Consider the following 27,594-nt stretch of genomic DNA (forward strand, 5'->3'; position numbering starts at 1 on the left):
CTTTATTGCAATGTATTACTGTGAAATAAATTTTATAAATAAATAAACAGATTTTACTTCTTTACAAAAAGCCTTTACTGAGAGAAATAGGAAATCAGTTGATAAATGGTTCTGTATTCTCCCCTCTATCACAATTTCTAAATCAATATAATAAAATTGACTGCTGATATAAATGAGATGTGGGGAAAAGGGGAAAAGGAAAGCGATTTGCGGTGAGAGAGACAGTGAGGGAGTTTGTAGAAGGAGAGCTCGGGAGAAAGGGGTATGTGTCAACACTCTGAAGATCGACGTACTAAAGGTTGACAGGGCTTAGTTCGATAAGTGGAATAGGTCAAAAGGGCCAGAAGGTCGACACAAGGCTTAGGTAAACAATGGGGAGGTGCCTTGCTGTGCTCGCCATGCTTCTGCTATTATATTCTCCCGTCACAGGGCAGGGGTGGGCAACAGGCGGCCCCCGAACAGCTCCTGACTGGCCAGCTGCTGTATGTGTGTCCGATGGCGGCTGTGTGTGTGCGTGGCCTAGTCCTGTGTAGGCGACGCTCAGCCTGTGCGTAGCCGGCACCAGGTGTGGCCCGGCACATTCGCAAATGGGTCACGTGCTCAGATGTCGACACTGACACCAAGAAAATATGAAAAACTGGCGTCGACCTTTTTATGTGTCTACATTTTCCAATGTTGACCATTATCTTCTGTCAAGCTTTTTGTCTGTCCATTTTGGGCATGTTGACCTTTTGGTGTTTACCTAATAGCTGTCGATATAGACGCTGTCGACTGTTTATACCAGGCATGTCCGAACTATGGCCCTCCAGGTGTTGTGAGACTACAATTCCCATCATGCCTTGCCACAGTTTTGCTATTAGGGAATGCTAAAACTATTGCAAGGCATGCTGGGATGTGTAGTTTCACAACAGCTGGAGGGCCGTAGTTTGGACATGCCTGGTTTATACCATAACCGGTCAGACAGAGGTTGCCTTAAGACAGGGGTGGGGAACCTTTTTTGAGCCAAGGGCCATTTGTATGGGGAAAAAAAATCCTTCGGGGGCCATATGTAAAAATGTCTCTTACAAATTGTCCTGCTGCAGCCGTCCCACGCTCCGGCGGCTGCCTCTGAATAGGACTGACAGTCTCCGGCTGCTGTTGATTAAGAGGAATCTCGCGAGAACTACCGACCTCTTGCGAGAATTCCCCTGTACTTGACTCCCGGCAAAGCCACCAGGTGGGTGTGCGGGCCACTCAGAACGGCTACGGGGGCAGCATGCGGCCCCCAGGCCTGAGGTTCCCCACCCCTGCCTTAAGGCATGTCTGTCAGAGAGTCTCCAGGATGTACGATAAGGATGGATGAAGTCACCTGTGCCGTGCAGCAACCACGGCACAGGTGACTCTGAGACACATCTGTAGTCATCTGCAAGAATAGACAGGGAGCTGTCAATTTACTAAGATGGGAGTTCTATTGAAAACGGGGTGTGGCCCATAGCAACCAATCAGATTCTATCTATTGTTTTCTTGAAGGTACTACAAAAAGAAGAAGTAGAATATGGTTGGTTGCTATGGGAAACATCCCATCTTCAATAGAACGCCCATCTCAGCAAATTTACCCAGGATTTTCACACGATTTCGACCCATCAGGCCAATAAATCGTGTAACTTTGTGATTTACCTTGGATTCCTTGCATTGTCCTGCAGGCATCGTATCTGGAGATCGTCTTGGAACCCGTAACTGGGATCGCATATGATACATTGTATGCAAAAGGACTGTATACTCTGCACCATACGCAGGGATTAACCCCTTCAGTGTTTTTTTTTTTTTTTAGGGAGCGCTCCCAACTGGGCGAGTTTTTTCTGGGGAGCGCTCCCTAAAAAAAAAATCCCCACCACTGTGTCCCCAGGGTCCGGACGGCGGCTCTGATCTGTGTAATAGCCGCTGCCCGGCCCTGCCCCCGGCACACAGCAGGGGGGAGGGAGGCAGGAGCCGGGCAAATGCCGAAGCTGAGTGCAGCGCTGATCTCAATGCTCAAGACAGCGACGCTGCCCGGCAAGGGGGAGCGCAGGCAGTGGCACTCCCGAGAATTTTCCGGGTTTGCCAGTCTGTGCACTGGAGGAGGTGGAACCCCCCCCCGTATATCAGTAAAAGCAGAAATGAAGAAATAAACTACTTCTCTTTTAACATAATGGTGAAGTTCTGACAGACGTTGTTCCAGGAAGGTGCAATATGAAAATGCACTTGTTACAGATGCCAATCATTTCTTGCAGTCAGCAAAGTAACGCGGGAGGGTCCCGGAAATCGGGTCCCGGAAATCGGGTCCCCCTCCCGGCCCCCCGGAAACTGGGGCAACCCTCCCGCATTGCCCTTCATCACCGGCAGACACCCCCACCCCGGGTTAAATGACGCGATTGCGGCTTTTTAGCTCCGCCCCCTGCCATGCAATGCCTGAAATACAGGCATATCACGGCGGGGGGCAGGGCTAAAATGTTGAGATCACTATGGACACGCCCCTCATAGGACAGCCAGGCCCTGTGGCTCTGCCCCTTAACCGGCCCTTTCCCCTCCCCCTTTCCCCTCCTGGAGATGGCCCCGCCCCCCTGCTTTACTGAGCTGGCTGCCCTCTCCCGGAGAGGGCAGCCAAAAAGTCAGCAACTATGGTAACGCACACACCAATATATGCATCAGGAACGTTAAATTGCTTAGTGTTCCTTCTGTGCCACCAGACCGGCTCTTGTTATATTGATGCTGAATGCATGTGCGGTTCTTTCTCTGCGCCACTGCTCCAATGATTTTTGTTTTGCTGTATCTATAATCTATGCGCCTATAACCCCTGTTTTTGTGCGAGTTCAGTTTTTTCCATGTTTATTTTTTATTTTTGTTCCCCCTGCTGGTTATTTGGGGAATCTGGATCCAGTGTTTCATTTATATATTTTGTCTTTGATCATTTTCTATGGTCAAATTCTGACATCTGGAGTGGAAGACGAGCCTCTCCTAGCTCCGCTGCCAGGTCGGCCATGTTTCAGTCCGTAGCTTCTGCGAGTGATGTCACGCATCCATCGTGTAGGGATGGCCATCTGTGCTGTCGCCATCGACAGCGATATTGCAACCAGCCATTGATAGTAACACACTATGTGATGGGTAACTATCGATAGTTTTAGCTATCGATGGTCATCCATTTTGTTTCACTGACTGGCCCGTGGGCCAATCAGAATGTGGGGCCGGGGCTTCAGGGTTGTCAGCGATCTATGCTTGTGTCCGGGCACCTTGGGGAACCCCCCCCCACAAAACATCGATTCTGCTGTGCAATCGATGGAGGGAAACCATCTGGTTCTCCCCCATCGGTGGCAAAAGTATTCAACATCGGCCATAAACCATCAATGTTGGTTTGGGAACCACCAAACAGTGATTAAGTATTACTGTGTACCCAATAATGCTCTTACATAAGGGACCACTGGGGTTTAATGTATGTGAGATAATTGTGCCTTCTCCCTCACATAGGCCAGATGTACCAAACTTCAAAAGTGATAAAATGGAGAGTGATAAATAACCAGCCAATCAGCTCCTGCCTGCCATGTCACTGACGGTGTTTGAAAAAATGTCAGGCAGGATCTGATTGGCTGGCTGTTTATCACTCTCCATTTTATCACTTTTGAAGCTTAGTACATCTGGCCCATAGTAATAAATCCAGTTGTGGGTTAAGGGTTGAAAAGTACACCTAATACTCAAACAGACTTAAATCTCCACACCCCTCCCTGCGGGACACTGCTACCTGCAGTTGGGACAGTCCCAGAAAATGGGACTGTCCCACAAGAAATTGGGACAGTTGGGCGGTTTGTGCGTGGACTGTGGTTTTTGTGTCTTTTGTATCCTACCACAGCTGGGGTTGAACTTGCTTAATCTAAACTATTGGGAAAGCAGTTGAAAGGTCTTGTCATGGACAGATACAGTGGTGGTGGGGGGGGGGGGTGATCTCCCCCTAGCAGGGCCATAACTAGTGGGGGGCTAGGGGGTCACAAGCTTCCCCTGAGAAGGGCGGCAGTCATACAATGGGAGAAGTGAGGACTAAGGGGGAGGGGTCGAGACTGGGAAGGGGAGGGTCAAGATTAAACAGTAAACTGCCCCCCCCCCCCCCCCCAAAGAAAAGTCTAGATCCGTCACTGGGTCTAGTGTCTAGGTCAGTGGTTCTTAAACTTGGTCCTCAGGACCCCACACAGTTCACGGTTTCCAGGTAACATGACAGGTGTTCTCATTACTAACTGACCCATTTTAAAAGTTCCACAGGTGGAGCTTATATTTTTACTTGATTCTTTGAGGGGACCTGCAAAATCCTGAGGACCACCTTTGAGATAGGGATGGCCATCAAAATCATTGATGTTTTATAGCCGATGTTGAATACTTTGGTTTCTCTCCATTAACGTTGTTTTTTATTTTTCAAAGTGCTGGGACACTGAGCATAGCCCCGCCCCATGAAATCCATAATTTGATTGGCCCACTGGCCAAACAGTCCCAAAAAAGTGGATGACCATCGATATGATAAAACATTACATACCCTCCAACTGTACAGTTTTAGCCGGTACAGTACCATTTTTCTAACGGTCTGTACCGGCTAAAAAAGGGATTTTTGTAAGAACTTACCGTTCGAATCCCTTTCTCTGATATGGTCCTAGCGACACAGCTTCAGATTGGGATGTAGGAGGGTCCCCAGGAGCCAGGCACCTATACCAAAGCTTTTAGAGAGGCAGGCTCCTTCCACTGCATCCCAGAATCCTCAGTTCAACTTTCAAAGCCACTGGAATACATCAACTCATTACAAACGCCTGAACATATTATATGCACAAACTTCAATTTTACCATCATAACATGATACATTATGAACACTGGCAATACTTACTGAGCGTAAGGGAGGGATCGCTGTGTCACCAGGACCATATCAGAGAAAGGGATTTGAACGGTAAGTTTTACAAAAAATCCCTTTTTCTCTTTCAATGGTCCTGGTGACACAGCTTCACATTAGGACGTTGAAGAGACGGTCCTTTGGGTGGGTACGCTCAGGTCTGCAGCTCTCATCACTGCTCGCCCAAATGAAGCGTCCTCCGACGCGAACTCATGGAACCTGTAGAATTTGGCAAAAGTGTGAACAGATGACCAAGTGGCGGCCCTGTATACTTGGTCAGCCATAGCCCCATGGCGAACTGCACAAGAGGTAGCAACAGACCTGGTGGTACAGTATGTGCGTTTATTCTGGCCGGTACAGGCATACCCACTTTAGTATATGGAAAAGTAATAACTGATCTCAACCACCTAGCAATGGTCTGTTTTGAAGCGGGCCAACCTATCTTGTGTACATCATACAAGACCAGTAAAGTATCCATCTTCCAAAACACTTTAACTCTATCCACATAAATGCGCAAGGCGCGCACCACATCCAAATTCCTCAATTTGTCCCTTTTCTTGGAACCCTCTGGGGGTTGAAGCACAGGAAGAACAATATCCTGATTTAAATGGAAAGCAGAAACTACTTTCGGCAAAAACTGGGGTACTGTACTCAGAAGAGCCCTATCATCATGAAAGATTAAGAAGGGAGGCTTACAAGACAATGCTCCCAACTCCGAAACTCTCTTTGCAGAGGAAACAGCCAACAAAAACACTAACTTCCAAGTGAGAAACTTAAGGTCAGCCGACCTTAATGGTTCAAAAGGAGGCTTTTGAAGAATCTCCAACACCAGAAACAAATCCCGGGGTGCCACCGGTTGTTTGTATGGTGGTTTTAATCTAGAAACTCCCTGAAGGAAGGTTTGCACCTCCGGAAGCACAGCCATCCTTTTCTGAAAGAAAATCGACAGAGCCGATATCTGGACTTTAAGAGACTGGAGACTCAGCCCCAAAGAAAATCCATTCTGAAGGAATTCAAGCAATTTAGATAGCCGAAACTCCCGACACCTCCCTCATAGCCAGCATGCTGCATGTGCCGCCCTGATGATTCAGATATGCCACAGTCGTGGCGTTGTCCGACTGAATCCTTATGGGGAGGCCCCTCAGTCTGTCTTCCACCAGGGATAAGGCCTTCTAAACCACCCGAAGCTCCAGGATATTTATCGGGAGAGATGACTCCACTGCAGTCCATAGGCCCTGAAGCCTCAGGTCCAGAACTACTGCCCCCCTGCCCCGAGACTGGCGTCAGTAGTGACTGCCAGCCAGTCCCAAGACTGAAGAGAGCGACTCCACTGAAGGGAATTCACATCCGTCCACCATTTTAAAGAGGACCTGGTTTCCAAAGTCAGCGTCACCCTTTCTGACTTCATGGTCTGCGTGTTCCCCGACCAAGATGTTAAGATGTTCCATTGAAAGACCTGAGAATGGAATCTGGCATACTGCAGCGTCTCAAAAGTCGCCACCATCTTGCCCAGCAACTTCAGACATTTCCAGACCGACGGTCCAGCAATTCCAGAACCGACCTTACCAGGAGTGATATGTCCTTGGCTTTTGCCTCTGGCAGGAATACTCGATGTAACTGAGTATCCAGGACGACTCCCAGGAATTGAATCCTCTGTGCTGGGACCAGTTGTCACTTCTGTAAAGTGAGCTTGCAAAAACTGAATAGCCTCTGCCAGATGCTTCTGTAAGGTCTCTGCTGATTCCGCTTTGAACAGCAGATCGTCCAAATAAGGTATCACAATGACACCTCTTAAACGGAGAACAGCCTCCATTACCGACATGATCTTCATGAATACCCTTGGAGCCATAGCCAGTCCAAAGGGCAGCGCCTGGAATTGGAAATGTCGGTCTCCGATTGAAAACCTCAAAAGAGCCTGATGCTCCAGGTGAATTGGGACATGTAAATATGCGTCCTGGAAGTCCATGGACGCCAAAAATTCTCCCTGGTCTAGGCTGAGAAGCACAGACTCCATCTTGAAGTGGTCCACCCACAGGTGGAGATGTAATGACTTCAGATTCAGGATGGATCTGAAGGTACTGTCTGGTTTGGGTATTAAAAACAGAATGGAATAAAAGCCTTTTTTCCATTCCTCCCGTGGCACCGGGATCACCACTACTTTTTCTAGAAGTGACTGAGCTGCCCCCACAAGAGCAGTTCGGAGTCGTGACTCTTTTGGGAGTGGTGTGGGTAAGAATCTTCTTGGAGGAAGACCCCTGAAAGGGATTTTGTATCCCTGTGAGACAATGTCTAACACCCAAGGATCCTGATCCAAGAAGGCCCAAGCTTCCCGAAACCTTAAAAGACGACCCCCTACTCTGAAGACAGATGGGGGTTTCCCCAGGCAGTCATGCTGAGGGCTTTCATCACCTTTGGTGCTTGGTTTGTTATGGGAAGAGCCGAAGCGAGATTTTGGGGCTTTTCCTTTACTGGACTGGAATTTACCCTTAAAAGACTGTCCTTGAAAGGACGCACCTCCTTTAGGGGAGGGCCGAAATGACTCATTATCCGCTTCCCAAGCTTTGAGCCACAGGACTCTCCTGGCAGTGACTGAGATGGCGGACACTTTTGAAGCCATCTTGAGAGCTTCTTCCTCAGCATCTAGGACATACTCAGCTGCTGCCTTTAATTTTTCAGCAAGCAGCAAAACACTCGGGTCTGCGTGCACCATAGTGCACAAACCACTAGCCCATACAATCATGGCTTTTGAGACCCAAGCTGATGCTATGAGGGGCCTGAGAGTAAACCCCACCCCCTCAAATATAGCCTTATGGTTTCCTTCCAGCTTCTTGTCCACGGGGTCCTTAAAAGCCGCACCCCCTTGGACTGGGAGCACAGTAGCTTTTGTCTGGCTACGGAAGCATCCACAACCGGCACTTTCTTACAGAGATCTGTATGCACCTCAGGCATAGGATAAAGACTCAAAAACCATTTAGGCATCTGAAGCCTCTTATCGGGCGTTTTCCAAGCCCCTTCTAAAAGATCCTGTAAACCTTCATCTGCCGGGAAGGTAACAGCCTCTCTACATTGCCCCTTTAAAAGGAGTCTTGTCTTCTTCAGACAAATTCAAGGCCTGCTTAACAGCAGCAATCAAATCCTCCACCCCAGCGGTCGAGGTATCCTCAGAATCATCACCCTGCTCCCAGGGAGTATCTGACGTGCACTATCCTTTCTCTCCTGAATCAACAGGCAGCAGAGGGACCGAATAAGACTGTCTAGGAGTCCCCTCGGCATCATTGTCAAATTTATCAAGCAGAGCATTAAATCTGCTGATACCCTTAGCAGTATCCTGCATCACCTGCAATAGGCCAGGATCTGCTTGGGTCAGAGGCAAGGAGTCTGAGGACTGTTGAGAAGATGACACAGGTTTAAGGGAAGACACCACAACATCTCTGTTTGTCCAACAACTGCACTAAGGCATTTACTGACCTGCCCAGGGCACTAGCCCACGCAGGCTCTGTTTGCTCTACCCTCTGGGGTTCACTTCCAATGGGTCTCACAACTGCGCAAGCAGGGCACAATCCCCCCTTGGCCATCTGCTCAGGGGAAATTTGAAGTGCACAAACAATGCACGCGCTCAATGCAAATGGAGCTCCCTCCCCCACAGCTACAGACTGTTGCTGACATGATAAAGTAATTTCACACAGTGCAAACTGACAGGCATTATATACAAAGTCAATGTATATCACAGCACTTATCTGTCTGAAGCTCCAGATGAAGGGGGAAGCGATGCCCAGGAAATCCACCACTCAGCCAGAAAACAGCGTTTCAGCTCCACAGTCAGCGTCTCGCAAAGCGGCGCCAAGCAGAGTGAGGGAAGAGACCAACTGTCCCTGCTGCTGCGGGGTCTGGAGTCTTAGTGCCAAACTACCCCCAGTAGCCGCTCCCACTGCTGGATTTCCTCCTTCCAAGTGTCTCCCCTTTGCATGGGGACCACTTGGAATTGTCCTGTGACAAGCTGCTGATCTTTTCAATAAGGAGCTCAGCTTGTAAGCTCCACAGAAAATGGCCGCCACTATAACGGAGCGCCCATCCCCCATGACCCTCACCTGCGTGAAGCCGGTTCAGGGACGCTCTGGATCCCAGGCAGCTTCTTAAAAGAAACTGTCAGCGCCGCACAGAGAGACCAGACAGCGTCTCCTCTGTGTGCAGGGAGCTGACAGGACGCTCTTCTGTCAGCTCCTGCAGTGCTGGCAGTGTGAGGATTCTGTGAGAATCCTCAGCACTGCGTCCTACCTAATAAGTGTAAAATTAAAAACACCTATCTATCTCTAATCTTCAGCTGCGCAGCAGCCTCTTCGGTATAGCACCCACTACGGTGGGCACCTAAAACAAACTGAGGATTCTGGGATGCAGTGGGAGGAGCCTACCTCTCTAAAAGCTTTGGTATAGGTGCCTGGCTCCTGCGGACCCTCCTACATCCCAATGTGAAGCTGTATCACCAGGACCATTGAAAGAGAAATAAACTGTACCGATTGTACCGGTTTTTTGAAACATCAGCTCTTGCTGACTGAGGGACTCTGGGAGATGCAGTTCTAAACACCGCCGACTGCTCCCCAGGGAGCGTGGGAGAGCGGCCAGCCAGGACTACAAATCCCAGGGTGCACAGTGAAGGGACGTAGCAGGGCCACCTCCCCCAGCTCAGGTAGAGACTGTGGTGGGGGGAGACAAGTCACAGCGCACTGTGTGGCCAATTGGATTTCTCTCCCCACACTGCACTCAGCTGATCCAACACAAGCCGCCGCCGGGTTCAAAGACTGTGCGGCGTGAAGTCACCAGCAGACGCCCAATGTGCAACAGCATGGGGAACCCGGCAGGCAGCGTGGACTGACAGCGGCCAATCTTCCGGCAAGATCCTGCACAGCTGGCGGGACTGATTGCTCCAGGTAGGGACAGCCAGGGCACCATTTATTTTAAAACTAGGTGATTCATCGTGCCCTACGGGAGCTCTTCACACCGTCGTAAGGGGCTGCGACCCCTTAATTTGTAACCCCTTAATTTGTAAGAAATATGGTTAGAATTGTATGTAAGATTCCTGTATCGCAACTTGAGTTATAGGTGAAATGTGTTAAATAGAGAGCATATGATTTGGAAGGGGGTGTGTATTGTTTTGTTTTAATTAAAAAGTGGTTACAGAGTAAAATGTACATTGATAGTGTGGAGGGTACAGTGACATTTGTGGGTGTGGAGGAGTGTGCGTGCGTGTTGTTTAGGTGTGTGTGTGCAATAGTATAGTAGGGTGTTTTTGAGTCAGCGGCTCCCCACTGGCGGAGGTCACGATCAATGTTCCCTCTAATTTTACGAAGGCTGTGTGCGGCAAAAGATTTTGTTTGTGCAACTTTGGAAGGAAATTTTAATTTTTGTGCGTCACTTATATATAACTGGAAAATGACGTTCAGCATTTGTGTTAACTTTACTTCAAAATGGTATTAAACATTTAAAACACAGTCCACAATGTAGTTAATGGGCGAAACACACATTAATTGAGTCCACAACTGCAAAAAGGGACCACTGCTGCTTTGTGCGCTCTGTTGTAATGTCTGTGCGCACGCTTGTCGAGTTGTGTGCGCGACACAGGGAAACAGGAGGCTGGGTAGTGATAGGGGTATGTGGGTATAAGGGGGACCATAGAGGAGGGTGGGGGACACTGTGCGGCTTCTGCCAGTGGGTGAGGGTCCAGCGTGGCAGCACAGGAGTACAGGACGGTGGCCCTGAGTCAGTGTCTCCTCCTACTGGGTGGGAGTTAGGGTGCATGAGAGCAGGAGGCTGGGCTATGTGGCATGATAGGGGTATGTGGGCAACACAGCGTCAGCGACCCCCCAGTGGTGGAAGTTACGGCTCAGGAGAGCAGGAAGCTGGGTAGTGATAGGGGTGTGTGGGCATACGGGGGACTAAAGAGGAGGGTAGGGGACACTGTGCAGCTTCTGCCAGTGGGTGAGGGTCCAGCGTGGCAACACAGGAGTACAGGATGGTGCCCCTGAGTCAGTGTCTCCTACTAGTGGGTGGGAGTTAGGGTGCATGAGAGCAGGAGGCTGGGTGGTAAAGCATGATAGGGGAATGTGGGCAACACAGGGTAAGCGGGTCCCCACTGGCGGAAGTTACGGGGCAGGAGAACAGGAGGCAGGGCAGTGATAGAGGTGTTTGGGCATGAGGGGTAGTAAAGGTTTTTGCCTGTTGCAGAGTAGGGATGGGCATTGGTGCAGACGCCATCGGTGGTTGGCATTGATGGCGATTTTGCACCCTGCCATCGATAGTAGTAAAATATTACTTGGATAACCATCGATTGTTGTAGCTATCGATGGTCATCCATTATATCTGACTGAATAGGCCGTGGGACAATCAGAACTCGGTGGCAGGACTGTCAGGTGTGTGTGTGTGTGGGGGGGGGGGGGGGGGGGGCGGAGCTATGCTCCGTGTCCCGGCACCATAAAAAAAATTGAAACTTGATTGGTTCTCCTTTGCTATCGATGTAGGAAAACCATCAAGTCCTCGATGGCAAAAGTATTCAACATTGGCCATAAACCATCGATAATTTCAAATCATTGATGGTCGATGGGCATCCCTAGAACTGGAGGAAGGTGGGGGACAGTATGCACTGGCGGAAGTTACGGGACAGGAGAACAGGAGGCAGGGCAGTGATAGAGGTGTGTGGGCATGAGGGGTAGTAAAGGTTTTTGCCTGTTGCAGAGTAGGGATGGGCATTGGTGCAGATGCCATCGGTGGTTGGCATTGATGGCGATTTTGCACCCTGCAATCGATAGTAGTAAAATATTACTTGGATAACCATCGATTGTTGTAGCTATCGATGGTCATCCATTATATCTGACTGAATAGGCCGTGGGACAATCAGAACTCGGTGGCAGGACTGTCAGGTGTGTGTGTGGGGGGGGGCGGAGCTATGCTCCATGTCCCGGCACCATAAAAAAAATTGAAACTTGATTGGTTCTCCTTTGCCATCGATGTAGGAAAACCATCTAGTCCTCGATGGCAAAAGTATTCAACATTGGCCATAAACCATCGATAATTTCAAATCATTGATGGTCGATGGGCATCCCTAGAACTGGAGGAAGGTGGGGGACAGTATACAGCTCCCGGCAGCGGGTGAGCGTCTCCTCCCACTGGGAGGGAGTAAGGGGGAGAATGAGAGCAGGAGGCTGTATAATAGTGGTATGTGTGCAAGACATTGATAAAAGTTGAGGCGCTGGTGCAATGGACCGTGGGGACACTTCTGGCAGTGGGGGAACCTGCAGCGCGGCAGCCATTCGCGACCCCCTTCCCTCCCCATAACAAACTCGCCCCGCTCCGTAAAAAAAAAAAACACCATTGAAGGGGTTAATGGTCATCCGTTGCATAGTTTAACATTATTGATGGAAATGATGGCTATCCCTACTTTGAGAACATGTGGTCTACAGCTGGGGTAGCCAACCCTAGTCCTCGAGAGCTACCAACAGTGCATGTTTTGCAGGTCTCACAGAATCACAAGTGAGCTAATTAGCTCCATCTGTGTATCTTTTAAAATGTGTCAGTGATTAATGAGTGCAGCAGCTAGGTTGTCTGGAAAATGTGAACTGTTGGTAGCTCTCGAGGGCTAGGGTTGGCTACCACTGGTCTAGATCAACACCAAAAGGGCGGCTTGCAGAAGGTCGACACAGACAACCTAGGTGAAATTCAGTAGGGTCATGTGTAGAACGTGTCAGTAATATCCCCACGTGTCTGTCAGGAGGCTGATGGTAGCCGCAGAAACAGAAAGTGAAACCAAACCAGCCTCGAGTCTCGGAAGTTACACTACAGGCAGATCTCTGCTGCTATGTACTATGACCCCGCCCGGCCGCCGTAGTAACTAGTAACGGATCATAAAATGCAGCTGTTTGAATAATGACAGCAGCAGCAACGGCCAATAACCGCAGTGCAGGGCGGGCTACTAGAACTTTGAGTGATGGGACTCTAGACCCGGTAGATTTGATTTTGTACTGCTCTCGCTGTACACAGTATCAGGAGGATACTACAGCGGCGGCTCCAGGGACTGACCGCAGCTTCCGCCCAGTGCACACAGACCGGGGGGACTCTACACCAGACACCGCTGCCGGGAACTTCATACTACAGCCGGGGAGAGATGCAGTCACTGATCCTACTCCTGTCCTTCCTGCCGCATGCTGCTGCCGGTGGGTGTCTCTGTCATCTGCTGCATGTACCTGGCAGCATGTATTGTATATTGTCTATGTATCCAGGATTCCTGTGCCGTGGGGATGCGGTCATTTCGTCTACAGCATGATGGTCGACCGTCATTAGGTCGACATGGTTCTAGGTCGACAGGTCATAAGTTTGACATTGTCGAACCTTTTGACCTAGACCCATGTCGACCTAATGACTGTCGACCATCATGCTGTAGACCAAGGGCGAGATGTACTAAAGGGAAAATGCGGTAAAACCCCCGTTTTACCGCATTTTCCTATGTACTAAAACCCGTTCGCAGCGGTTTCGCAGGGCAGGGTATCGCCACCTTTGGGTGGCGATACCCTATAGAAGCCTATGGGCTTCTTTTCGCCGCCCGCCGCGTCGCCGCAACCCGCCGCCTCGCCGACCCCCCCTTTCCCCCCTCCCTTGGGCTTACCTTCTTGCAGGTCCTCCTGGACCCCGGAAGGTAAGCCCTTCCTCCCCCTAGCAACGCAGCCGGACGTCCTTCCGGCTGCAGGGGGAGGAGGAAGCGCCGGGGACAGCTTGCTTAGCTGTCCCCGGCGTGGATGCTGCAGAAGCCGGCTGGGAGGTGACGGAGACCCCCCACACACCACAGTACAGGTATCGCGGGGGGCCTCCGTCACCGCATCGCAATGCCAGCCGCATATGTTAGTACATATGCGGCGGCATCGCGGCGGGGGGGGGGCGCGAAGGGCGGCGATGTATTTTAATACATCCCGCCCCAAATGATCCCAACCCGTGCTGCGTAGGGTCTGTGTGTCCTGTGCCGCCGCATAGGGTCTATGTAGGGATGGCCATCGATCATCGATGGTTCATGGCCACTGTCGAATACTTTTGACATCGATGGGGGAGAACCATTTCCCTCCATCGATGGAACAGCAAAACAATGGTTTGCTTTTTTTTTTTTTTTATAGGGAGGGGGGAGCCACCTGCAAAGCCCTGCCCCTGTGTTTTGATTGGCCCACAAGCGGAGAGGCGCTGGACTTGCGGCGGGTCTGGCAACTCTCCTGATTTTGCATATACAAACTGTGGCTTTATGTAAGCGCCCAGCTGCGGCATATGCTTTCCATCAATTAGTTATGGGCCATCAGAAGACCACATCAATGTTCCCATGTGTTTGCCATCAGTAACAAAACATTGACGACACTAGCACATCGGGCACGCAACATCGCTGGTTTCGATGTCCCATCCCTAAAATAATTTGCCCTTGCCGTAGGGTTGGTGCAATTTCAATAGTGGTACTTCAGCATCTGCTGACAGTGGTGTCTCAGTCCTTGTCCATTCGCATTGCAGACACGAATCGGGCCCATAGGATTTATTTATCAAATGAAGAGGCTTCGAAGCACCTGCAAGTACATACATCTCTGAGAAAGGATTATGTATTGCAATGCGATTCTGGGCTGTAAATGCTGCCCAGATCACATCCTATATTATATGGACCCCTGAAGGAGAATGAATGTGTCTGCACTGATAACGGTGATATACTGTATGTGCGATGTCAGTGCAATATGTGGCACAAGCCGAAAGTACCTAGCGGGCAGGAAGCGGCTCGTTTGCAGAACTGCTAAGGGGCCTAATTCAGCTGGAATAATCCTGTGCACAATGGTTCCTGTGATCGTATTGTTATAATGTAAACACCTCTGCCCGATTTACAGGGAGAGGCTGGGCAGTCAGAGTCAGGAAATGTGGTCATGCCAAGGCCCCGCAAGTCCCCCTGTTACTTGCAGTCTGAGTAAGGTCCCTTGTTACAGTAGCGCTTTATATTACTTCGTATCTCTGACTCCTGTAAGTTATACAGTACAACGTATATTTGTGGCATGTTAATGTGTCTGTAATGGAATACACTGGTTATCTTACTTACCGTTTATATGCCCAGCTGAGCGTGACGTGTTGTACTGTTATCACCAGCAATGACCCCGGCGGTGCAGTGCGCGGCCTCCGGTTCTATGGTACTGGGCGGCAACGTGAGCCTGACATGTGACTTCCAGCATCGGATAAAAGTCCTGCAAGTGACCTGGGAGAAGAAGAGAGGTTCCGTGCGGCAGAACATGGTGACTCACAGCCGGGAATATGGGGTCCGTATATCCGATGCGTTTGTCAATCTCGTCACAGTCGTGCAAAGCGACGCTTCAACATCATCCATCGCCATCTCTAAGCTGGAACAGGAAGATGAAGCATGTTATATCTGTATCTTTAACACCTATCCTAATGGGGCCTTCACCGGAGAGGTCTGCCTGACACAGCTTGGTAAGTGCCATTCGGATGTGGATGCAGTGTCGCTTTGTCCACTGTTGTAAGTCTTAAGAATAAGTCATCTGAAGGTGGACATTACAGACTTTCGGGTCTATTTACTGATACCCCTTTTACACCAATTTCCCGGATCCGACCCGGTATTTGGAACACTGCTCCAAGCCAGGTCTGATCTGGGAACTGGGTCCGTTTACAATGCGGTGCTGACCCGCAGTGTAAATGGGGGAGGCGCTTGGAGATGACCTCATCTCCAAGCGCTGGGAACAAGCCACGCTGGGGGCAAGCCCAGCACCAAGGTAAGCTTCTGGGCTGCCCCCAACCTCCGTGCACCCCAGTCCCCGTCCGCGAGGTGAATGGAGGCTGCACACAGGCTGTCTGCAGCGGAGGCTGTGTGCAGTCCGGAGGTTGGGCTCCCCCCCCTTTGCTGTAAATGGGATCTGGGTCGGACCCATGTTCTACCCTGGTCAGGACCTGGGTAGAAGTTCAGTGTAAAGAGACACAGGTTAACCCCTTTTACACCGCCGCTGACCGGGGTCCACGAGGGAAAACCGCAGGTTTTTGTGGTGGTGTTAAAGGGGTGTAAGTCTCTTGGCCACATGTGGAGAGTGAAAACAGCCAGCCAATCGGCTCCTACCTGCCATGTTACAGGCTGGGTGTTAAAAATGACAGGAAGGAGCTGATTGGCTGGTTGATTATCATTTTCCACTTTACCACTCTTAGTGCATCTGGTCCTTGGAGAGAGAGAGAGAGAGAGAAAGTGGATGGAGATACAGTACCAGCCAATCAGCTTCTGTTATTTCTCAGACACCCCCCGTAACTTAGAAGTTAGAAGCTGATTGGCTACTATTTTTGTCTTCAACCACATTCTCTCTTTTCACGGCTTAGCAAATAGACCCCTTTGTATTGTTACATTTTTTACTATTTTCTATCTGTGATCTGGAGGGGATCTTATCACTGAAGGGGGGTGGGGGGGGGGTATGGATAATTAGGTCACCAGCATTATGGTCGACAGGGTCATTAGATCGACATTGAAAAGGTAAACTTCCTTTTTTTTTTTTACTGGAATGTCAACATAAACACTAAAACATACCAGCGCGTCCCCTCGTTGCGCTCGCCATGCTTCGGGCACGGTGCCTCGCTGCACCCGGTACACTATTTTATCCTCCCACCACGCCGTAGTGGATGGTAGGGCATGAAATACCAACTGTCGGGTTGGCATGGACACCGAATCGTAGCCCCGCGTCCCTTCGCATGGCTTGCTGCGCTCACATGCTTCGGGCGCGGTGCCTCGCTACGCTTGGCATACTATTTTAATCTCCCACCATGCCCTAGTGGATGGTAGGGCATGAAATGCTGCATGTTGGCTCAAAAAAACAGTAAAAACCCCATGTCGACATAATCACCCTGTCGACCTTCCTGCATGTCGGTATAGAGTCTGTTTCCCCTCCCACCTCTGCTTAGTTCATAGGGTGCTGCCCTCTGCTGGGCTCCTGGAAAACAGTCCGTTTCTCCTCCCAACTTTTATACATTTGAGCCCAGATTCCTATAATAAAATGCAATACTGTATGTGTAAGTTTTCTTTGCTCTCCTTTAGAACCAAGCAATGAGGTTACATGCCTAGGCGAAGGAAAGGACCTGAACATCAACTTGGAGCCCACAGCGATAATGGCACGCCAGCGTTTGCAGGATATTAGGAGTAACGTAGTACAGAAGGGAATATACATAGATGGAAATATACACCCAGAATGCACTTTCCAGATCCCGGTCTTAAGAAAGAAGAGACACCATGGTGAGTACAATGGACAGTCGTTCTGATTGGCTGCAGAAGTCGCCAACCATTGATCTAGGGGTATTTACTAAGACGGGAAACAAGGCAGCACAGCCAGAGGCCATTACACTGATTGGTTGTCTATGAATACAGATAAGGAGCTGTGTACTAAGGGCACATGTTTGTTCGCAGCGCCGATGTTCATGCAACTAAGCGATTATCATCAGATTGCGCATGTGCCATGGTGGCACTGTGCAGGCGCAACGGTACCGCTCATAATGCAGGTTGCAGTGAGATTTTTAACCAATGAAGAGTGGTGGCAAAATCTGATGTTCATCTGCTTTTAGCAGCAGCTTCACTTGCATAGTAGGGATCCCAATCCTGGGATTGGGATCGGCTGGATTTTTGGCCGGGATTTCAATCACCGGATTGGAGGCTCCAATCTCTGGATTATGGGATCAAAATGCGCATTTGATCCCTTTCTCCCATGCAGCACTGAGCGCAAGCAGTGCTCAGCACCGTCGTTGCCTGGCAACAAGGTTGCTGCCGCGTCTGCCTGCCTCGGACTCTGGAGCGAGATCTTGACTTGATAAGCAGCGAAAATGTGCTTCTTAGCGAGCCATCTAACGCCGCCCGCCGCGGTCCGCACATCCCCACCGCTTTGCATAAACATCCGTTCGTACGGGGCCGAAGTCATGATTTTTTTTCGCCTGCTCGCAAATCAGTCTGGGTCCGACAACGGGGCGGGCGGCTGGCGTCCTGTGACGCCCACAAAAGGCAGTTAGCCGTCTGCATTGGGGACACTCAGCGGTTTCCTGGGCGCACCCATCTTTTATTTGGGTACGCCTTGGAATCGCAAATATTCCCCCACCCACCGAACCCTTCACTACCACACCCTAACCCTTCTCTCCCACTATCTAACCCTCCACTACTACACCTCCACCCACACCCTCTGCTGCCTAATCCTCCCTCCTCTACTGCAGACTTGCCCTTCTCACCCACTGCCTCACCCTAGCCCTCTGCTCCCACAGCCTAATCCTCCCCTACCGCAGACTAGGCCTTCTCCCCCGCTACCCCCCCCCCCCAACACACATATAACCCAGTGCAGTGGGGCCCCTACCTACACCACCTCACCCCTCTCTGTGCTCCTCACTGGCAACGCTGGCCAGCGCTAATTAGATTGCCGTCAGCAATGTTTTTTACTTGCCCTGCCTTAGGCGGCTCTGGGGCCCCTATGCTTGTAGGATCCCCGGGCAGTAGCTGAACCAGCCCAATGGGAAAGATGCCCCCCCCCGCCTAACCCCCTGTCTAACCCTTCTCTTCCATTACCTAACCCTTAGTCTCTGCTGCAGCAGTCAAACTCTACCATCCATAAACTGTATCGGCATTGTAAACATATCAGCATTCTGCAGATAGTGACATGTTCAGTGTCAACATTTCAGCAGTGTCGGCTTTATGTTGACCTAATCACTTTATCCCAGATGGAAGATCTGAACTATGCCTACATACATGAAATGTTCTAGTTTCAGCAACGTAGTGTGTGCTTCATTTGTAGGGTCCGGTATACCGATGCCCACAGCAGACCACCCGAGTTCACCAGAAGGACTGCGTGAGGTCATTGTCACACAGTGCAGCGCCTCGGGAAGGCAGAGACCGGTCATCACCTGGCGTAATGAGAGGCATGTCATTAGTAGAGAAGAGAAGTCCAACACCACTGATGGCATTACCACTGTCACGAGTACAATTCACCACTCCATGTCATCACTGTCCACCGACTTCAGTGTCACCTGTCGCATTACACAAGGTAAGGGTTACGTCCTGATACACAGCGCACAGCTCTGCTGATCCGAGGTGTCTTTGTGGAGCTCGGTACAGCCTAGTACAAGGGCCGGGCAGCGCATTTCTATACAGACCTCTCCTAGGCGGCATATAGGACTCACGAGATGGATATCGGGGGCTGTGCATCTAGTTATTATGTCACAGTGACCGTTCCTCTAACATGACTGTAGCCCATTCTGTGGGGTACATTTACTATTATTCCTGTTTGAACCCGGCTGGATACGAGCATACACCATATACTGTTTTGAAAAACTGCTCGGGTGGCTGTCATACAAATGGGCTTCTGCCCTGGCCCTTGTGTGACCTGGAGGGGGAAGCAAGCCGTTTATTGGGGGTGGTCCCCGGGGAACTCCAGCCAAGGATGACTAGAGGGGGGCGATGCTGCGGCCACAGGGACCGGTATAAACGTGTCCCCTGGCGGTGGCATTACCTCCCTGGCTAGTGGGGCCCGGTGCTAGTTTCAGAAATACGAGGGGCCCCGATGTCCTTTTTATCCCTCCCATATTTTTGGGACCAGTCCAGGAGCCTAAATATAGGGAAATGCTACATAATTTTCCCCCTATGTTTTTGGCACCGCCAGCTCAAAAAGGGGCTAGGGTCATTCGGCCGACCCTATTATGGTCCTCATGCATTAGGTTGACCACTGGAGGTGGACAGGGCTTCGGTTGATGAGATAAAGGGCTGGAGCTACTGGGTAGCTATATGGGCGCTGGCAAGGGATGTCTTGTAAAGCAGCTACCACTGGGACTGAGTAGGTCCCAAAAAAACAGAGAAGAAAAAGGTAGCGCTGGAACCAAAATCCTCATTGGTTCCAGCGCTACCTTTTTCCCCATAGGGCTTTGGTTGATGCCTGAAATAGGTTGACACGGCTAAAGTCGACCGGGTCGGAGGGTTAACACAAGCATTAGGTTGACAATGGAAGGTCGACATGAATTTTTCCCTTTTTTTTTTTTTGTGCGCCGACAGGCGGTATGTCATACCCTACCATCCACCATGGGGAAGAATTAAATAGTGCGCAGCGAGGCACCGTGCCCAAAGCATTGCGAGCGCAGCGGTACGCTTAGATGTGTCCGTGATGACTGTCATCATTCGGGTCATGATTTCGTCCTTTGGACTGTTGAACTAATGCTTGTGTCCTTCCAACCCTGTTGACCTTAGTCCTGTCAACTTATTTTTTAGGTGTTGACCTAATGCAGTCACCTATACTCCTCAAAGAGCCCAGCCTGGTCATGCTTAGAAGAGGGGACCCCACACAGGTTTATTTATTTTCTATTTAAAGGTGCCCATACACAGTGCTGGATCGCATCGCAACGTGTTTGATTTGCGTGCGATGCGAGGGCTGTTGCTACTGTGTAAACAGCATGCCATTCAGAATTGACCTCTAATAGCCTTATTTCAATTTGAAATCCAGGTACTTGCCAAATAGCTCCTAATTGTCATTTTCCAAACACTGCCAGTAAGGTGGCAATTATTAGCAGGTACTTTTGCTCCGTTGTGACCAGTGATATCACTCCTCCTCCTCATATTGCAAATCAACATTGTAAATGATATAATCTTTATTATAATTTATTACTATTGCGTAGTAATAATAGAGCGCACCAAACATATACTGTACTTCGTAGATTCACACCAGTCCCCATGCCACGGGAGCTTACAGTATACATTTTTTAACGTACGCAACAAGGCCCATTTCAGTAGTCACCTAATTGACATATCTATATATTTTTGTACTGTGGTGGCAAACACATACAAACTCCACACATATCATTCCCTAGTAAAAGTCCAACTCAACCCAAACGCTGTGAGGCAGCAATGCTAACCACTGCACCACAGTACCATGCAGTTTACAGCTGTAATACAATGATCTCTCCGATATCCTTTCCCACTAACTAGAACAGTCTATAAATGTCGGGATATAACGATCGCCCAGGCGGCTGATGGTGACATGTAAGACCAGGGCTGGGCAACACCGGCCCCCCAGATGTTGATGAACTACACATCCCAGCATGCCTTGCATCAGTTTCAGCATGGCCACATAGCAAAGCTAATGCAAAGCATCCTGGGATGTGTAGTTCACTAACATCTGGAGGGCCGGTGTTGCCCAGCCCTGTGTAAGACGCATGTATTACAGTAACAGTTTGTTGGGATGGGCACTAGGTGGCGATATCCTCCTAGCAATGTCTATTTGTTGGGATGGACACTAGATGGCGATATCGTTACAGGATATAGGAAAACAATGTCTTTATTTCCATTCTAGAATCAGAAGTACTCGCACATTCAGGCGCGAGGGATTCTTCAAGGGAATGGGAACTTGCAGGTGAGTTCTGGGAGAATATAATGTAGTACCAAAATGCGTAAGGCTTTCTGTTGGAAGCATATCAGAATGAAGGGGTCAACAGTCAAAGGGTGAACATGAGTTTTTGCACATTTTGTATGAGTCGACATCCACTAGGGCGTGGAGGGAGAATATAATAGTGTGCTGAGGGCAAACAGGGACACTGAGATGCGTCCATATTGACTTACGTCGAATTTGGGACAAAAAAGGTGAAAAACTCATGTTGACATTCACATTGTCGACCTTTCAACCATGTCGACCTATTTCATGTGTCCCATACCCCAGAATAATTAGGTTTTTCTGCCACAATATAATTGAAAAACAAGCAAAAAATCAATAAACATATAATAAATAAATAAATGATAAATATATGTCCAACTAATAACCCATACCTGATACAGCACCGGTCATATATGCTAAGCTGTGCGGCCAAGGACACTGTAAATGCATCTCCGTCCTTGGCCTCTCCACGCACCTGACACCCCCCTATTTCCTCTACCTCCCCCATGGCAGCCATTACAAATGGGTTCCTCCCCACTGGGTAGTGCTTCAGAAAGGGAAAAAAAGACACCAGCCCCTATAAGAAGGCCCCTCCTCCTGGCCTCAGTGTCTTTTTTTTCCCTTTCGGGTAGTGTGTGAGAGGTGGCTTACCCTGGGGGCTGCAGAGGAAAACGAGGATTACTTTATGTGTCCCCCTGCGGCAGCTCCGGCGGTCCAGCAGTGAGGGAGGGCAGGCCGAGCCCTGGTGGAGACTTGAAAAGCTCCCTGGCCGCATGCGGACCCCTACGGGGGCAGCTACTGGCGGCGGCGGCCACAGGCGTGGGTGCAATGGCGACGCGGGATAGCGCTGCCGCAGCACGCCTGGCCTGGGTGAATCCAAGATGAAAGCAGGCGGACGTCAGCGGCGGTGCGCGGCGCAGGTTGGTGACGCGCTCCCCGTCCTCTTAAGGGCGGAAGTGAGCGGTGTATCTGTCTTGTACCGCAGCAGCAGCAGCGTGGGCTATGGCGGTGAGCACGCTATAGTTCTGAGAAGCCGGTATCTGCAAGAGAAGCGCAGCTGGTGAGCCTGGTCTTGTTTATTCATCTAGCTATTACTGCTTATATGTGAAAAGTTATGTGTGGCATGGTTCCAGCCTTGAGTTCCATGCCACACTGTATAAATCATTGGTTTATTAAGTGTTCTTATTGTGAAGTGTTCTTATTGTGCAGGGAGTTGGTTGTAAGGAATCATCCAGGTGCTAATATTGTGGCATTCAGGTGTTGTCATTATTGAAGCAGGTATGCGCAGCAATTAAATTCTGGTGGGTTGCTGGCTTTCTCTGATTGTGCAGGGGACTTAATTGTTATTTCTATTTAGTGTCAGTGCGCACCGCTGCTATAATATGGAAGAGGAAAATCGGCAGGCAGCCAAAAAGTCAGGGTAAGCCACAAACAGTGATTTTTTGGGTGATTTTGTTTTGGTTTTGGTTATTGGTACTTTGGTTTTGTTTTTTGTTATTGGTACTTTGGTTTTGGTTTGGGAATTTTTTCCTTGTGGTGATCAGGTGATGGTGCATTGGATTGTAAGGTTAATGAAGCATGGTATTTGGCTGTTGCAGGTCTGAGGCCAGCAAAGAGAAGGAGAGTAAAGCCAAGCACAAGAGAACGCACTCACCTAAATGTTTTTCATGCGATAAAACTTTACCTGAAAAGCATGTGGGCGGCCTCTGTGAGGAGTGTAAGGCCCCTCAGCCTCTACCCATGGCTCAAATGACGAACCTAGTGGATATGCTGAAAACAGCATTAGCAGGGACTTTTGTTACGAAAGAAGACCTGAGTAAAATGTCTGGAAAAAGGAAGCATGTGGTCCTAAGTGAAGAGTCGGATGACTCTGTGGAGGACATAACTTGTGCGCAGATGCTGGGTCAGGATCCGGATGAGGATCAAGACATACCTCAGGATAAGTCGGAGGACTTTAATCCTGATATGATCAATAATCTGTTAGAGCTTATCCATAGGGCCCTCAATATTGAGGATCAGCAAGAGGACCTTAATTTACAAGAACTGTTATTTAAGGACAGGAAAAGAAAGGGGAAATGTTTTCCCTTATCTCAGACTTTGAAAGCTATCATTTCTGAGGAGTGGAAACACCCGCATAAGAGGATGGCTGCTTCCACCAGAATAACGAAAATGTACCCATTCGACAAGGATCAGGTGTCGACATGGGAAGAGGCGCCAAAAGTTGACGCAGCTATCTCTAGACCAGTGGTAGCCAACCCTAGCCCTCGAGAGCTACCAACAGTTCACATTTTCCAGACAACCTAGCTGCTGCACAGCTGCACTCATTAATCACTGACACATATTAAAAGATACACAGATGGAGCTAATTAGCTCACTAGTGATTCTGTGAGGAGACCTGCAAAACATGCACTGTTGGTAGCTCTCGAGGACTAGGGTTGGCTACCCCAGCTCTAGACTATCTAAGAAGACTACTCTTCCCTTGGAAGATGTAAATATCTTCAAAGACCCCATGGAGCGTAGGATTGAGCTGGGTCTAAAAAAGCAGTATCTTACGGCAGGGGCATCCCTTAAGCCAGCGGCTGCTATGGCGGTTACCTCACGTGTAATGCGAGGCTGGTGCCAGCAACTAGAGGCGGACATTTTGGACGGAATTAAGAGGTCCGATCTTATTAAAACAGTCCAAGATGTTCAATTGGCTGTAGAGTTTATGTGTGAGGCAACTATGGACTCCATACGCCTATCAGCTAGAGCAGGAGCCACTGCAGCGGCGACACGTCGGGCCCTTTGGTTGAAGCCATGGGCGGCTGACGTGCAGTCAAAAAATAAATTGTTATCCCTACCATTCCAAGGGGAGTATCTGTTTGGCAAACAGCTTGATGAGCTAATTACTAAAATCTCGGGGGGCAAATCAGTCTGGTTGCCCCGGGATAAAGCTGTCAAAAAGAATGTTCCAGCGAAATTTAATAGATTCCAGCATCAGGAATACAGAGACTCCAGGGCTTATAGGCCAGGAAGGGCTTATAGGAGAGGAAGCTGGATGTCTCGGGCGTCCTTTCATGCCCAAAGAGGGAAAGAAGGGAAGGCTCCTTTCCGAAAGGAGCAACAATGACGCCGTCATACAAAGAGTTGGCGCCAGGCTCAAACAGTTTTACCAAGCTTGGCGAGAATCCACCATGGACAGGTGGGTTCTGGAAATAATTCAGTCTGGATATCGAATTTATGAGACTTCCAGGAAGTCTCTTTGTGGAGTCGCCAGTACCCAGCGACATGGAGGAGAGACAGGCGTTATTTTCAAGTCTGGAAGAAATGCTAAGACAAGGAGTTGTCGAAGTAGTTCCGAAGAAGCAGGAGAAGCAGGGATGGTTTTCTCGCTTCTTCGTGGTAAAAAAGGCGTCAGGGGGTTTTCGAACCATCCTAGACTTAAGGCGCTTGAACAAGTTTGTGTTAAGCCGAACGTTCAAGATGGAGTCAGTGAGATCGATAATCCCAGACTTAAAACACGGGGATTATATGACGTCCATAGATCTAAAAGACGCCTATTTACATATACCCATCTACGCAAACCATCACAAGTTTCTCAGGTTCCGTCTGCAAGGGGTCACTTATCAATTCGTGACTCTTCCCTTCGGCCTGTCGACTTCCCCGCGGACTTTCTCAAAGGTGCTGATTGTGATCATAGCGAAGCTGAGACAGGAGGGAGTAAAACTCTGGCCCTATCTCGACGATATTTTAATTGTTGCAGATTCAGAAGAACTGGTAAGGGAACACACAGAGTTAGTGCTCAAATGTCTGGAACATCATGGATGGCTGATCAACGTAAAGAAGAGTCAACTGATGCCAGTTCAAAAGATTACATACTTGGGGGTATCAATAGATACTCAAAACATGAGAGTGTCTCTCACAGAGACCAGAAGAGAGAAATTGGTACACCAAGTAAGATTAATTATGAGGAGATCAGTCGTGTCATCCCAAGACTGCATGGAGATACTGGGATTGATGGCAGCCGCATTAGAGACCGTACCATGGGCAAGGTTCCACACAAGAAAATTCCAAACTTGCTTCCTGTCACAATGGAACAAGAACAGCAAAGATCTCACTCAGAAAATAATTCTAACAAGAGCCGCAAAGTCAGATTTGGCCTGGTGGTCGGACGTGGAACGACTAGAAGCAGGAAAATCGTTTGCAGTAGTCAACCAGGTCACGGTAACAACAGATGCCAGCCAAGGAGGCTGTGGAGCGACATGCGGTCAGTCCATTGCACAGGGACGGTGGTCTCCAAGGTGGCAAGCCGCACATTCCAATCTCAGGGAAATAAAGGCGGTGGTCATGGCGTGTCAGGAGTTCCAGAATCTGCTGATAGCCAGAGACCTAAACATAAGATCAGACAATCGGGCGGTAGTCTCGTACATCAACCGTCAAGGCGGGACGAGAAGTCGACGTCTCATGGAGATAACATCCCAGTTATTGGAATGGGCAGAGTGTCATGTACACAGCATTTCGGCAGTCTTCCTGGCAGGGAAAGACAATCTGGTTGCGGACTCATTAAGCAGAACAGAGTGCCTACCAGGCGAGTGGGCGCTCAACGACAGCCTGTTCAACATGATCGTAGAGAAATGGGGGTGGCCACAGGTGGATCTTATGGCCACGAGTCGCAACAAAAAAGTCCCAAGGTACTTCTCAAGGTTCAGAGATCCACAAGCAGAGCAGGTAGATGCCCTGACAGCGGAGTGGAACATGTTCAGAGCGTATGTCTTCCCGCCGATTCCAGTTATTCCGCGCCTACTGAGAAAGATACAGAGAGAGGAGACGGAAGTGATAGCGATACTTCCGTTTTGGCCAAGGAGGGCGTGGTTTGCTACGGTGATGCAAATGGCAGTGGACGGACCATGGTTCCTGCCCGAATGGCCCGATCTCCTAGTCCAAGGCCAAGTACTTCAACCGCAGCCACCAGCATGGAAACTGACAGCCTGGCTTCTGAAACCGCTACATTAAAATCTAAAGGTTTCTGTGATTCAGTAATCAACACTTTGCTCAAAGCAAGGAAACAATCGACATCCAAAATATATTATCGAGTGTGGAAGAGATACTTGTCCTGGTGTAGCTCAAACCAACAAATACCGAGTAAAGTTGCCTCAGTACTTGGATTTCTTCAGGCAGGATTACAACTGGACTTAGCAGTAAGTACTTTGAAGGTACAAATATCAGCATTGGGAGCAATGTTAGATTGGGATCTGGCAGAGAACAGATACATACGCAGGTTTGTCCAGGCTGCGAAAAGGATCAACCCAAGATTTAGGTCGCCAGTGGCACCGTGGGACTTAAATTTAGTTTTAGGAGTTTTGACGGAAGCACCGTTTGAGCCGCTACAAGAGGCTACACTTAAGTTACTTTCCTGGAAAGTCAGTTTTTTAGTGGCAATAACCTCCGCAAGGAGGGTGTCAGAATTGCAGGCACTCTAGGCGGAGGAGCCCTTTTTGAATTTTTTTGAGGACAGGGTAGTGCTGCGAACTAACCCTGAATTTCTACCGAAAGTTGTTTCAGACTTTCCCATCAACCAGGATATAATCCTACCTTCTTTTTGTGCCAATCCGTCAAATGTGAAAGAAGAGCGATTACACAGATTAGATGTTGTAAGAGCGCTGAAAATTTACGTACAGAATACGAAAACTATCCGTAAGTCGAAGAATTTATTCGTTTTAACGGAAGGAGTAAACAAGGGTCAAGCTGCATCAAAAGCCACATTGGCTAGATGGATCAAGGCCTGCATCTGCAGAGCATATCAGATTAGGCAAAGAGAGCCTCCAGTGGGTCTGAAGGCCCATTCCACAAGGGCGGTTGCATCTTCCTGGGCAGAGAGAGGATCTGCTTCTGTATTAGAGTTGTGCAAAGCAGCCGGGTGGTCGTCCATTCATACCTTCACAAGGCACTATCGTGTGGATGTGATGTCGTCATCAGATGCTAAGGTCGGAAGAAGCGTCCTTAGCGCGGTGATATAAGGAAGGAGGCTGAAGCAGTACCTTATGATTTAATTTGAAGTCTGGAGTGAAGTAACTCTGGTTTCGTGAGTATGCCCTCCCATATATCAACTGCTAGGGTATTACCCATTTGTAATGGCTGCCATGGGGGAGGTAGAGGAAATACCAGATTATTACCTGGTAATATGTTTTCCTCTACTCCACCATGGCAGCATATATTCCCGTCCCATTATGTCATGACTGTTAACATGTGTTATGCGGATTAATGATGTTTTTTGTTTTAAAGCTGGAGAATGCAAAGACACTGAGGCCAGGA

At 49.3% G+C, this 27,594-nt stretch overlaps 1 protein-coding gene across 3 annotated transcripts in view; it reads left to right on the forward strand.

Moving 5' to 3' along the window:
• Positions 1-12,766: 12,766 nt before the first annotated feature.
• The window catches only part of LOC146059412 (uncharacterized), a 53,639-nt gene continuing 38,811 nt past the window's right edge, over positions 12,767-27,594 (forward strand). For 2 of the 3 annotated variants that reach the window (XR_014470231.1, XM_083171616.1), the window contains exons 1-5: positions 12,773-13,077; positions 15,020-15,358; positions 16,956-17,150; positions 18,685-18,933; positions 21,226-21,285. Coding sequence is in view for 2 of the 3 variants with exons in the window: in XM_083171616.1 (XP_083027742.1) it covers positions 13,029-13,077; positions 15,020-15,358; positions 16,956-17,150; positions 18,685-18,933; positions 21,226-21,285 (892 nt within the window). In the remaining variant the exon portion in view is untranslated. Of the gene's footprint in view, positions 13,078-15,019; positions 15,359-16,955; positions 17,151-18,684; positions 18,934-21,225; positions 21,286-27,594 lie in introns of all 3 variants that reach the window. The other variant, XM_083171619.1, reaches the window with a different exon arrangement.

This window comes from Crinia signifera, chromosome 2, assembly GCF_055691185.1.
Source record: "Crinia signifera chromosome 2, ASM5569118v1, whole genome shotgun sequence".
NCBI lineage: Eukaryota > Metazoa > Chordata > Amphibia > Anura > Myobatrachidae > Crinia > Crinia signifera.